At 37.5% G+C, this 14,895-nt stretch overlaps 1 protein-coding gene across 3 annotated transcripts in view; it reads left to right on the forward strand.

The window, feature by feature from the left end:
• The window catches only part of LOC123312538 (insulin-like growth factor 2 mRNA-binding protein 3), a 341,679-nt gene that overhangs the window by 269,011 nt on the left and 57,773 nt on the right, over positions 1-14,895 (forward strand). For 2 of the 3 annotated variants that reach the window (XM_044897019.1, XR_006537642.1), the window contains exon 3: positions 1,223-1,276. In XM_044897019.1, the coding sequence (XP_044752954.1) occupies positions 1,223-1,276 (54 nt within the window). Of the gene's footprint in view, positions 1-1,220; positions 1,277-14,895 lie in introns of all 3 variants that reach the window. The other variant, XM_044897020.1, reaches the window with a different exon arrangement.

Below are 14,895 nucleotides of genomic sequence, written 5' to 3' on the forward strand. Positions count from 1 at the left end.
TTCAGATTGGTGCCAAACTTAGTGCTACTCGCTTTATTCTTTATTTTTGCATACCATTATCTAACAGTTTCACCTTCTTGTTGCTTCAGGTTATAGAATTCTATACGCTCTTTGAAAACTGATAGTCTTTTCGAATATTGATCAGTTAACATTGTACATAGCTCCTTATACGTCTTGTCTTTTGGTGCTTCCGAGTCACACAGGTCTCTTAATGTTTTGTAAACTTGTTCGCTAACGGATATTAGCAGAACCGCCACTTTCTTTTTCTCTTCTATATCATTAGCAGCAAAATATTGATCCAACCTTTCTGACCACATTTGCCAATCCTCTTCTGCTTTGAATTCCGAAATGGATCCAACTTGGGAGCGATATACTATTTGTGTTTGTTGGACCATTGTTCCAGCGTCTCTCCTTGATACTCTAGTTGTCTAGGGTTGTCTACTCGATTTGTTTTATCCTCGTCGCCACTGGAGAGTATTTACCTACTTATTCAAACACATTTACTTCTTGTTCTTGTTTCAATCGATCCTTCACACCCAAAGAAATAATCACAGTATTTCACATAAGTACTAGGATCATCCCACATTTTCAATCATTTATTATTACCACAATAAAGAAAATCTTAATGCTGTAACATTACTTTTTTATATGACAATAGACAGTTTCCCAAATAACTTGGATCTTAGATTATGCACGCAGGTTTAGAGTCAAAACGTAATACATATATGCATAGAGCTGTTTTTCTTATATTACATTATACGTATGTCCCTTCCACCTTTTTACGTCAGAGCATCCCTCATATAGACCCATCCATTACACTCACACATTTGACGAAATTGCTTTGGTTATTGCTTTCTGGTCTAGAATCCTTCTTATATATGTAAAAAGGGTTATACAGCTTTTATGATGTTTCACATAATTCATGAAAACGACTTCACCTCTATCTCTCCTAGTGTCCTGAGGATGTTTGTATAATAAACGAAACGTCTACCGATACATAATTGGTTTTCTTTATAATAAGACCCCAAAGCCTCTCAATTCTTCGATTATACATATAATATACATTAAATATATAATGCCGAAGATTCAATTGGTGTTATTTTAGTTCATTATTCACTTCATCGGCATTTTCAAACTGAATGAGCTAGTTTTCACCTGCACTCTGATAGCTCTATTTAGTTGATTCAAGATATTAAATTACGCTGTTTGAAATTTTTTTCAGGGGGTCTACCACGGCTTTTCCTGAAACACCCACGGTTCAAGTCAACGGTTGGATGTAAGTATTTTTATGTTATCTTTTCACATATGAGGAAGTTTCACTATATATCTCAGTATATTTTCTGTGTGAAGTATAGTTTATTAAAATTCGTAATTTGTAAAAGTCTTGAAACCTTGTAGAAGTCATTCCATACTAAGTGACATGATAAAATTATAGATAGACAAATGATGAATAAGCAATCGGTTCAGAATTTATATTGCAAACTCATGACAAGCATTCATTCATTCATTGCTATATCCCGTTGCCGGAAATGAATCTACAAAGAGGAAAAAAAAACGGTGCAAACAGACTTATAATTTCTTAGGGCTAATTGCGACTGTGTGCCCTCCTGTGACTGAAGAGACCCAACCGTGACCTACAGATCCTTTCACACTCCGGGCATGGATAGTCGCTGTATCCTTCTCGAGTCTCAACTATAACTGTGTACCAAAGACCTCCACTGTGACCTGTCTAACGCTAGTTGTTCCCAGTTATGATTGGCATCAAGTGATTTTAGGGATTGAGGTAGTATATCCTTAAACCGCTTATACTAGCCTCCTGGTTTCCGGGCTCCCTCTGTGCATTCGCCATACAGAGCTATTTTGCGGAGTCTTGTGTCTTGCATCCTCAGAATATGTCCGCTGCATCTCAGTCGGGCCCTCGTTACTTGAGTCTCAATTGTTGTACAACTCTCGCGTTGCAATACTTCTGCATTCGAAACTTTGTGGAACCATCTGATGTGCATTATCTGTCTGAGATGACGGTGTTGCGTTTGTTCAAGCTGTTTAATATGTCGCCTGTAGGGTGTCCAGCTTTCGCTTCCGTAAAGAAGCGTTGGGAGGACGACTGCTTTGTAAACAGCTGTCTTGACAAGCAACTTTGTAACCTCTACATCGATTACATATATATATATATATTCTTTTGAATGTCAGCAATACATTTTTAGTTATCAAACAATATAGCATATGTATGAGTTTTAGCAAAGGTTAGTGTAACGGGGTACCATACAATTTGGAGCATGATACAAGAGCTTAGGGAAAAACCTCAGTAAAAAAACCCTGTCTCCCCGTGAGTAGTGTAGTGATGTCAAATTTGTTTACAGAATAAGATTTTAATACTGAAGGGCTTCTTTTCCGATTACATGAAAGGCAACTTCATATGGAGTAAAATGCCGGGTCGATAGAAACTCGAACCCTGCGTCGACGCATCCCATCTGCCTTAAACTCCTGTCCCGAAACATAATATATTGGTCTCAAAATTTTTGAGATCTGGTTTTTGAGTCAAAAAAAAACAGATCATCGCTGGGAATATTCACTGCGTAATAACAATGTTATTGCATTTTGGGATAAACTCTGCACCTCCTGAGGATTATGTTATTATATTAATGGCCCATGCTATCGATAACTACTAAGTAACCATTTAATTTCAAGGTCGAGTCGTCAACAGGTCTAAAAGTAACGAAGTTGTATTGTTTCAATCTTCTGAAAATTCTATATTGAAATTTTAAAATTGTCGTTCTAAACTGCTAGCCTCCTAATAAAGATTTAAAATTATAACGCCTTCATGTGAAAACAAAGAGAAAAAATGACATGAATATCAGAGCGAAGTTTAACTCCAGCTGCTACACTCAAAAAACAAAAAAAAATAAAGAAGAATGAAAGGGTAAAAAAAAATAAAAAATAAATGAATCTATCATACGATGAGTAAATTAATCCCCTTAGAACTTGCTATTACGTAAGCTCAAAGAGGCCCCTTCACACGAACTGCAGGAAGTATAGAACCTTGTCCTCAACTTCCTATACTAATCGATGAGAGTCGACATGTTCGTTTCAGAATTTGTTATCAGGAATCAGAGCATATTCATGAAAAATTCCATAATATTCATGATTCTATTATTGCGTTATTATCGGTGACAGAAAATCCCCAATTCAAAACGGAAAAGCTGATCGAATCCACTTTTCAAACCATATTTCACCGTGAAAACTATTTATAAGAATTTATTTTATGATGAAAATGATGCCAGTTCAGTCTCCGATTTTGCTAGATTTGCACCTAACTAGTGGAGAACAAAAAGAGGTGTTTGAATGCAAAAGATGGGGTAGTAGTGATTTTTTGGTTTATTGTTAGGCTTGAGGCCCTAATGAAAAATTCAAGTTTTCGACCTCGAGGCGTTCGAGCCGCCTTTTTAGATTTTAGGTACAAAAATTTGGTTTTTTGATAATAACTCGGAAACATTGGCTTTCAAGACAAAAGATGTTCCATACAGAGTCGAAGAAGAGAAACTTTCCTACATTTTTCGTTGGCTGATTGCACGCACACAGATTTTGGACGGTCCGGAATAAAATCGGCCGATATTTTATCGGTAGCAGTTGCGAGCACAGGCTAGTTGAACTCAAGAAAGAGTTCTTCCTTAAGTTCAATATTGTTTATCGTTTGGCCGGTAAAAATCCGGTGAGTGTGCCAGGAACTGCTATCGATTAAATATCGGCCGACTTTATTCCGGGCCGTCCAAAATCGTTGTGCGGAGTTTATAGCTCCGTGAAGTTGCTCTGTTTGAAAAAAAAAATTATATTGGGAAATTTGGCTGAAAATAATGGGTTAAACAAATGCAAATCATATTGAAATCATTTTGAAAGAGACTCTACTTCAATTTTATATTAATAGGTTGCCCTAAACCTCAACGGATAGGCCGTTAGCGAGAGCATGTAGCTGCTGTCTAGTAACGTGCGTTCAAAAAAATTCGTCGTCAAGTAGGCTATGGAATTTTAAACGTCGATATTGCGTATCTAAACGTAGTTCTTAGCTTGTGCTCTATTATTATTACAGGTTAGCTGTCAAGTTAGCGTTTTGGATTGTTGTTAAATTAAAATTATCAGCAAATAATAAAGATGGTTTTTACCGACGTACAAAAAGCATTCATTATTGAATCCTACTTCAGAAATGGGGAGAAAATAGAAGGCGAGTGGAAATATTCTGTTGAGAAATGTCTCAGCGACTTCAGGATCGAGTATCCCAACGTTGCTGTAGATTACCAATCTTTCCAGAGTACTGTTTCGCGATGTGTGAGCGTTTTTCGTGAAACAGGTAGCGTTCAAAGAAAAAAAGGAAGTGATCGACCAAAGAACAGAACACCCGAGTTAATCGAAAATGTTGAGAATGTGATGACAGAAGCTCCACGAACCTCTGTTCGGGTTTTTTCTCAACTAGCTGGAGTCTCTGTTGGTACATGTCACACAATTTTGAAAGAAGACATCAATTTGTATCCTTATAGATTGACATGTTATCAGAAGATTGAAGATGTTGATTACCCTCGTAGAATGGCCTTCTGTCAGTGGTTTCTAAACGAATTCATCGATAACCTAACATTTTACATTGAGAAAACACTTCATTCTCAAAAAATTGGAGTTTGGTGTGCTATCAGTCAGAGAAGAATTGTTGGACCTATTTTCTTTGACGGAACTTTAACAGCAGAACGCTATAAAGAGGATATTATCATGCCTTTTATAGCTGAATTAAATTTCGAAGAATGGTCATATAGTTATTTTCAACAAGATGGAGCCAGAGCACACACAGCTGTAGAAACATTGGCTACACTAAGGAATATTTTTCAGGATCGACTCATTAGCCTCAATACTGAAAATGAATTTCCTCCAAGATCGTGTGATCTTACACCATGTGATTTCTTCTTATGGCCTCATTTGAAGAATTCTATCTTCCAATCACCCATTTCTAATCTGGACGAACTCAAGACTAGGATCATTGAAAAAATTCATCTAATTAACGATGATCCTTTTATATTGAATAATGTCTTTGAATCTCTCAAAAGAAGATGTGAGAAGTGTTTGGAGCAAAGAGGAGGACATTTCCAACAGCTACTTTAATTATATAGAACTCTTAAACGTGAAACTCATTGCAATGAAAATCCTATAATTCAGTTTCTTCAATTATGGCAGAGACTGCCTCTGGTTATGGATTTTCACTGTCAGCGTCAATTCAATATTTTGTTCATTGAGAAATAAACATATTCTGAGGTTCTTAGTGTGATTTATTTCTATTACCTACTGTCATAGGTACAACCTTTTCACATAATTGTAAGTACAAAAACCATAATACTCGATTCGTTCAAGATTCATGTCTTTGACTTATGAACTCAGGTTAATTTTTCCAATCGCCTCAGATTATTTGGATTCTTGTAATCTAATTCAATGAAAAAATGGTAATAAATCATTATTGAATGTGCAAGTAATTTTTTCTGAGAAATTGCCTTTTCATACAAAATTACGAAAAATAGGTTAATGTCATCAATGTTTACATTTGGCTGTGATGACTGATGAGTGTGATGTAAGGAAAGAATTACGTTCAGTCACAGAAAATCAACCTACAAAATTCCATAGCCTACTTGACGACGAATTTTTTTGAATGCACGTTAGATTTTGATGTCGATGTCAACACTGCAATTTCATTGTGCAGAGAATCAACATTCGATGAGGTATAAGAGGTCGGGGAAGACGTTGACCTTGATACTACTATTATAGTACTAGAGTACTCCGGACAGCCTTAGCACCAGTCGAAAGTTCTATCTACTTCCATAAACCTGGTGAAGGGAATACTTCCGAGAGGATATATACAGCAAGTAGCTTCAAATACGAAGGAGCAACCAAGCACAATCTGTTATTGCATGCCTCTAGTGGTTGTGACACTACGTTATCCCTATTCAATCAGGAAAAAACTAAATTTTGTACGCCGGCGCCGATAGAAATGAACAGAGCGGTTCATGAAAGAATTCAAATTTTCAATCAACAAGATGACACGCCAGTGGAGATTGCCGAGGGCGGTATATGCTTTCTTGTAGCTTCATATGTTGGCAACATGGATAAAGAGACTTTGAAAGAGATTCGTTTCCAACGCTTTGCCAAATCTACGCTGAAAAGTAAATTTAATCTCATAAACTCATAAAATCTCGTCTTTTTGCCACCTACACTGAGTACAGAAATGGACTGGCATAAAGAAAAATCCTGAAGACTGGGTTCGGAAGCATGGCGCTCACTTGCTCACTCCCATAACAATGGCAAGAAACTAGCTCCCGATTCCTTATAAAGGCGGAAACATATTATTAAAACGCGACGCGTCTGGAACGGGTGAATTGTACGCGCGTGGCGTCGCGTCGGGTGTTCATAAATAGTATGATTCTGGTCTATAGAAAACAATACATTTAATTCGACTCAACACGCATCACGTTTCATCGGGTCGCATCGCGTTTTGATAATGTGTTTCCGCCTTTAAAATCGGTATCTTGCAACCGCAAAAAGGGGTGTGGTGTGGCATGCAGCTACCGAAAGGCTTAATTTCAATGTTCGGTTGTACATGTACACCCATCTTGATTTCTTACGAGCATTCACCTCCTGAATTTTGTCGCATGAATTTAGGAACATCCCTGTATGTGGCTTCTGTAACGATGAATCTATCGAACATATGTCGGAAATCCGCATTGAATGCGAGGACGAGGATGAAGATATTTTACAGGCTGCGGACCAGAACTACGATCAGGACACCGACAATAACCAACCTGGACCATCGAAAAGTACCAAAAAGTAGTAGAAATCAAATGATAATATTCAATTAAGTGCCTTTCACAATAATGTGAAAATATAATGATATACAGGGTGAATCCTGTTGAACTCTACATACTTCACACAGAGGTAGAGGGTACTTAGCCGGTTCAAAAAATACCCACATGCCAGGTCTTTAGCCACTCGTTTGGATTGTACAGGGCGATTTCCTGTTTTGGGTCATATTTTGAAAATGCTCTAGTGTACGAACGAATGATCACAAACCCATCAAATTTGATGGGTGGAAGGACTACACTAATCCCCCTAGAGAAGATGTAACAGTTCATCAGTTTCCAGAACGGAACTCTATTTTTTTCATATTATCGGAAATCATATAGAAAAGCACCCTATAGATGGAAAAGTTTATAAACCTGTTATGGCAATTCAAACTCCACTTAATACATTCTAAAAAAGATTCATAAAATCTCGTGGCACACCTACTCTAAGACGCTGAGACTTTATTTCTTGTACGTAGTAAATCGTTCGTCTTGATGCGGTATTGGTTTAAGCCCGGGTGTCCACTGGAAGCGTACTCGAGCGGCTACGCGCTCACGCGAAACGAGCGTGAACGTGCGGCAAGCCGCTACAGATCCCAAGTAACGTATTTCAATACAGCGTTGTCCACTGTAGGCGACTTCGAGCGGGCGTTTTCAAGCGGCTACGAGCTCGTACGCGCGATCCGCCTGAAATGGGATCTGTAGCGAGTGTAGCGCGTGCACGCCCGTTGGCTCATTCATTTCAGTCCGGTTAAATTGAGATTCAGTAAGGATTTTGTGCCTATAAAAGATTTCTATTGCTTAAATGGCTTCATCAGTGACCGAATTAAATCATCTTGGAAATCATCTTGGCTTTTTTCCTTCAAAGGAATTGAGCATAACTTTTGGCGGCCAAGAAATGGGGTTTTTTGTAGTTTTTCAATCATATTTCTTCAAGAAATACGGATATCGACTGATTACTTGGGGGAAAAGCTATAGAGTACTGAATTCTACGTCGAATGAGATCAAGTGTTTACTTTTTCTCACTAATGGATCCCAAAGTTGGGACAATTTCCTGAAACATTTAAAAATGTTATATTTCATATTGATTTCTCGGAAAAATCTTTGAAAGCAGCTTATATATGAGAGAAGTATAAAAACGTATAAAAAAGTTGTAAAGCATTAAATTTCACATCGATAGAAAACACGCGTTCATTACACAAAAACTATTTTTTCGTTAAGATTTCAGATTTAAAACGTCATAGACCATTTCGTAGTCATGGACAGTCAACGACAATATCTCTGAAATTTTGCTCAACATTGATATACTCTAATATGGAAACGGGTTGAGGAACGCCGCCTCAGTTTTCTTGGGGAGATAAAATCGAAAAAAAAAACGAAAACACGCGTTTTTGGTCACCAAAAAATTAGCTGAGCAAGAAACCTAGGATAGTTTTTCTGGATGAGTCGTTCAAACAATTGAATACTTATTGGAAGAATTGTTTCTCGTTGTTTTCATCGCATTATCAGTAAAATAAAATTCGATTCATTCAGTAGTAGTTGGGAAATATATAAGGTCCGTTCTTCGGTTGACAGTAGAAATGGTTGAATTCTCGATTTGATTTTGGCTATAAAAATTGCAGCCATCGCAAACAACAAGCAATACTGGATTGAGAACGATCCTTCGACTCCAACACTGAATTGAACGCACGAGCCGCCGCCAGTGGACAACCTCTGTAGCGCCGCGCCGCCTGTTTTGTAGCGGCTACAAACGCTCGTTTCGCGTGAGCGTGTAGCCGCTCGAATACGCTTCCAGTGGACACCCGGGCTTATGTTCGGATCAAGGGACGGACCAAAAATTTTCCTTAAAACCCATTAGCGTCCAGCGATCTATTTATAGATCAACACAAAAATCACGTGATATAAACATATTGGGACGTCGGGGTTTTTATCACTTCCCGATTATTTCGTTCCATTGCTCGAGGCATTTCGAAATTCACTGTCAGTACCGATTTGTTAGATGTGGAAGTGTATTTTGTTTACTTCTGAAATCTGTTGAATCTTGCAGTGCGTACACATAGAGACATTTTTTGCTGTCCACATGAATTTAGGCCGAACAAGGTAGGGAAAATTTCAATTTTTAATATAAAACTAGTCTATACATCAAATAATGAAAATATTTGTACTTTATTATGATAACCTTTTTTGTTTTTGTCGAATGAAAACTACGATCTATGAATAGGTCGCTGGGCGATTGTGTTAAAATAATTTTTTTTTTGTTTTTAGCAAGCATGAGTAGAAGAAACGTTTTTAAAAATCTGGACAATGCAGTAGAATACTTATTTTCTGAACAAATAGAAGCAGACTTGTTAGCCTTACCTCCAGAAGTGGATGAACTCACTGATGAAGAGCCCCTTGAAGAGGAGAACCCATCAGACTTGCCAGCAGATATTGCTGGATTTATTGAGCTTCAAGAACACGATTCTGTAGAAAGTAGTGATGAAGACAATGTGCCATTAGCTGACTTAGTATCTGTATCAGCACCTAAAAAACTTAGGAAAGAAACTCCCAAAAAGCTGATTCCAAAGTGGGAAAAAGTAAACCCTAGTCATGAACACTTTGAACCAGAACATGATTTTTTGGAAAAAGATGAAAATTTGAAAACTTCCTTGCGCGACAAGACTGTTGTGGATTCATTTGAACAATTTTTCGATGATGCCGTTTACGATTTGATTTTCGAGGAGACTATGAGATATGCTGTACAGAAAAATAAGCATAATTTTTCTATAACAAAAGATGAAATAAAAATTTTCATCGGGTTTCTTTTATTTAGCGGCTACCACACATTACCATCTGAGCGCGATTATTGGTCCGACGATGATGATTTGGGGCAATCCATCGTCAAAAATGCTATGAGCAGGAATGCCTATCTCGAGATAAAATCGATGATTCATGTGCAGGATAATACAAAAGCTCATGAAAATCGTTAGATATTATGGTCACAACCCACTAAAACAATTCATAAAGGGGAAGCCAATTCGGTTCGGTTACAAACTGTGGGTACTTTGTGGTGAAGATGGATATTGCTATTCCTTTTCTCTGTATGCTGGTAAGGAAACCGAAGCACAATCAGAACCACTTGGCACAAGGGTTGTTTTGAAATTGTTGTCTATCGTACAGAATCCAAAGAGCTATTGCCTGTATGTTGATAATTTTTTCAGTAGTCATACTCTGTTTTACAAACTAAAAGAAATGCAGTTCCGTGCGACCGGAACTATAAGAGTTAACCAAGGATTTACAGAAGCTAGCTCGAGAATCATATGATTATAGATTTGATAGCGAAAATAAAATACTGCTGGTGAAATGGAATGACAACAAATTATTAATACCTAATTCTGAATTTGAAATGTCTTTACACAACCAAGTTTCAGTTAAAAATATAACATCATAATCTGAACTAATTATTGATACAGCAAGATTAGTTATCTTTGTACGTAACCCTCTGACATTTTGGTAATAGCAATATAAACAAATATTCTGAGGTAAGTTTGAACTAGCACTACAACGAATATCGTTCACCTCGCAATAACTTCCTTGGTACACAGCTTCATTGTCAAATTGGGTTGCTCTTAGCTAGATGTTCTGGAATGGTCTGATTAGTAGATTAGAATTCGATATCATGTCGTCGAGCAAGAAAGGTGTCAGCGAGTCTCTGCAGATATCGATTCCTGAATGCGGTATCTGTAAGCGATCTATAGCTAAAAATATTGTGAAGTGCAAAATCTGTACTAAAGTTTATCACCCTGGTTGTGCCAACAGAATTAAAAGATGTTGCGACGAAGTCATAGCAAATCAAAGTGAATCCAGTACCTGTGACGTATCCCCAATGTCGGATACAATTGGTAGGTGTATTACGAATGAATCTACGCATCAAGAACTTCTACTCAAGATAATTATGGAATTGGAAGCAGAGAAATCATTATTGATTGAGAACAATTGTTTACTCAAATTCAAAATTTCTTCCCTCGAATCTATTGTTATCGATAAGAACAATGAAATCGAACACCTTAAGAAAGAAATCGACACGATTTCATCTGGTAACAATGCAGATAATGAAGTACCTACATATATTCCACCTTTGAGTACGGGAGATAAGAGCGTAATTAGTAGATCCAAATTGAATGCGGCCAACTCCAAAACTTCAAATTCGAGAACCTTTTTGAATACCCTAACCGATTCATCCCATGGTAATTTACAACGAGTTTCTGATGCGAATACCTATTCTGATGTTGTTAAAATTAATAATGTACCGAACTCGCAGAGTTCAGAGAGTAGGGGAGATGACTGGAAGCTTGTTTCTCGTCGGAAGTTTACTAAGCGAAACCGTTCTCTGGTTATCGGAAGTGGATCTGGTGATTCTTCTGTGGAAGGCATAGAAAAATTTAAGGCTCTCCATGTTTCTAATCTGAAACCGGAAACCACGGCTGAAGATCTTCAAAAGTTCCTAAAAGGTAATTTCTCAGAAGTAAAATGTGAGAAACTCAAGTCTAAATTTCCGGATAGCTACTCCTCGTTCAAAGTTCTCATTCCCAGCTCAGAGTATGAGAAAGCACTCGATGGTTCGAATTGGCCAAACAAGGCTAGTATAAATCGATTTTTTCAACCAAGGAAAGCCTATCGTCCAACGGACCGAATGGTACAGAAAAACTTGCTGTCCCCACACGAATTAGAGAAGAACTAGCGATATCTCAAATCAACGTTCAGTGTCTGTCCAATAAACTGGATATTCTTGAGGTTCTCTTCAAGGAAAAGGAGCCGGACATTGTCAGTATTGCTGAGCATTGGTGTGTTCCTGAAAGTGTTGGAACAATGATCATTCCCGGATATGTTCAAGCTGACTCATATTGCCGTCCCAACAGGTTACATGGAGGATCGTTGATTTATGTAAAAGAGAATATACCTACAAAGTCATTATCCGTGTCAAGATACTCTGAAGAAATGGTGTTCGAAGTATGTGGAACTATAGTAGAGACTAAAAAGTGTAGATATGTTATTCTTAGTATATATCGACCTTGTGCAGGTAATTTTGAATCTTTCATCAAGCATTTTTCGTACACACTTGATCACATTTCAAAATCAGGTGACATATTACTTGTTTGCGGAGATCTGAATATAGATTTTTTGGATGAGGAATGTCCAAATCGTATTTTATTTTTAGATTTACTTCAATGTTATAACCTATATATCTCATCGGATGCTCCCACTAGGGTTTTTAAAAATGTTACTGGCCACACATCCATTTCTAAGATTTATTACATCTTGACCAGTGTGGATTCTCCTAAATCTGCTGAGGTTTATGAGGCTCACATCAGCGACCATAGAGTTCTGTCACTCAAGTTACCGATGACTTCCATGCCTAAAAATTCTATCTCAAACAAATTGGTCAGGGATCTGAGCCCGCAAAATCTCGACAATTTAAATAATTTTATCAAAAATTGTGATTTTCGTCATGTTTATTCTTCGCTTGATGTGGATGTATGCTTTGGTGTATTCATGTCACTTATTGAGGATGGTTTCCAGAGATTTTGCCCATCAATTGAATGTTCATATCGTGCTAATTATGACAAATTATGGATCACTCCTGCTGTACACTTGGCAAAACGTAATTTGAATAATCTTTATTGGCTGTATACTCAAATGAAATGTCAAGCCACTTATGAAAATTATAGGAAAGCCAAATCCTCATACAAGTCACTAATCAGGAAAACAAAATTCAGATATTATTGTAACCTTCTTGAAACTTCTGACAACCGAAACAAAACAGTGTGGAGTATCGTGAATTCCCACACTGGCCGGACAATGAAAACCTGTAAACCTATTGAGTTGATTATTGATGGAACAACTCATGCTGACCCTGAAGATCTGGCGGTTATTTTTGCTGAGTTTTTTTCCTCAGTTACTGAGAATGCCCTGCGCGAATATTATCGCTCTAGCTTGTCCAGTGCTTGCACAACCTCATCAATCCTGAACTTTAACTTCTTCTTTCAACCAATTCTGGATCATGAAGTGATTGATGTGATTAATAATTTAAAAAATAGCAAGTGTTCTGGAATAGATAATATTTCTGCGCGTGTACTGAAGAAGATAGGAACTGAAATCGCACCCCATTTCGCCCATATAATGAATCTGTCAATAAGCTCAGGCGTATTTCCCAATCTTTTGAAGAAAGCCATAGTTTTGCCCATTTCCAAAAAAAATGATGTACATGATATTGCTAATTACCGACCAATCTCCATCCTTAGCGTCTTCTCGAAGGTTTTTGAGAGAATTGTTTTCAGTCGAATGATGAACTATTTAGACAAATACAATATATTGGACACCGCCCAACACGGCTTCAGATCAGGTCGCTCGACTCACACGGCAGCTTTATCTTTCGTCGAGTTTGTACATGGTTGCCTCGACAAAGACTTATTCGTAGCCGGACTTTTTTTTGATTTATCAAGGGCTTTCGATAGCCTCTCCGTCGAGTTCATCATTGATAAATGTTATAACATTGGTTTCAGAGGCATATTTCTAACATGGCTTCGAAGTTATCTAGTAAGTAGAATCATACTTGTCAAGGTTAACGAATCTTTTTCGCAAGAAGAGAATATTAATCTAGGTGTACCACAGGGGTCCGTACTCGGACCACTTCTTTTTTTGTTATTTATTAATGATTTAACTGTAAATTTGAAGAACATGCTATTTTTGTTATCAGGTCATACAGATTTCAATTTATTCCTGAACATTTTAAGATTGGTCTTGTTTGCTGATGATACCTCAGTTGTGATCAGTGCCAAGACGTTCGAAGAATTACAGACATTATGTCAACTCTTGCTGCAGTGTTTTGTAGACTGGTGCCGTAAAAATAATATAATAATTAATATCAGCAAAACTGAATGCATCCACTTCCAAAATAGAACTGATGGCCTCAATAAATTAACTTTACGGTTTTCGGATTATGTTATAGAAGCTAAAGAAAGTGCAAGATTTTTGGGAATCTATCTTGATCAGAACTTGAAGTGGTGCTCGCATGTACATTCTGTTTGCAAAAAACTGAATAGCTCCTTTTATGCTATGAGTAGAGTTAGAAACTTAATTCCCCTACAGTGACTTCGTGTTCCTGTTCCCAGGCCATCTGTGCTCTTGTACTGCTTTTATATCTCTTCGGGCTTTTTCTAGTTGTTCTACAGCGTGGGTGACTATACCTGGCCTATTCCAGCTCTGCACATTTCTTGTTCCGATATTCATAGTCCTTATCCGTTGCGATTTCGTTTTTTCATCTAATCCAGTCCGTTTCCGAGGCAAACTTGCAGTGTTCATAACAAAGGCTCTTTTACAAGGAAGGGTTGTTAACCCTTCGCTAAACCCTCCTCCTTTGTCCGGGCTTGGAACCGGCAGTGGCGCCTCTGAGCTACTCAATCCACCCAGAAACGCCACAGGCGGAGTTGAAACTGGAAATCGCCCTGTATAATCCAAACGAATGGCTGAAGACCCAGTATATGGGGTATTTTTGGAACCAGCTAAGTACCCTCTACCCTTGTGTGAAGTACGTACAGTTCAACAGGATTCAGCCTGAATATTAAGAATAAGAAAATGAAACTAAACCAAAATAAATTCCTCATTTTTTCCAGATAGTGCTAATTCACGGAGCTGTGACTCCTAACATATGTGTGCTACAAAAAAATATTCGCAACAAAAATTGTAGGAAATTTTGTCCTTTTCAACTTTGTATGTAATATCTTTTTTCGTGAAAGCCACCGATTTTGAGTTATTATCACAAAAATTTTTGTACCTAAAATTCGATATTGCATTCAAAAAACCTCCACGTACTGGACTAAACGTAAAGCTTGCTTAGATTTCGGTACCATATCTCAGTGGAAACTTTAAACATTGGATCACTTTCTACGATTCATTTATTTATTTATTCATAAAAGGAACATGAACAGGTGAATTGATACCCAAAAAGATGTCCACAAGTAAATAATAACAATATACAGAAGTACAATGTGAG

Source organism: Coccinella septempunctata, chromosome 4 (assembly GCF_907165205.1).
Source record: "Coccinella septempunctata chromosome 4, icCocSept1.1, whole genome shotgun sequence".
Lineage (NCBI taxonomy): Eukaryota > Metazoa > Arthropoda > Insecta > Coleoptera > Coccinellidae > Coccinella > Coccinella septempunctata.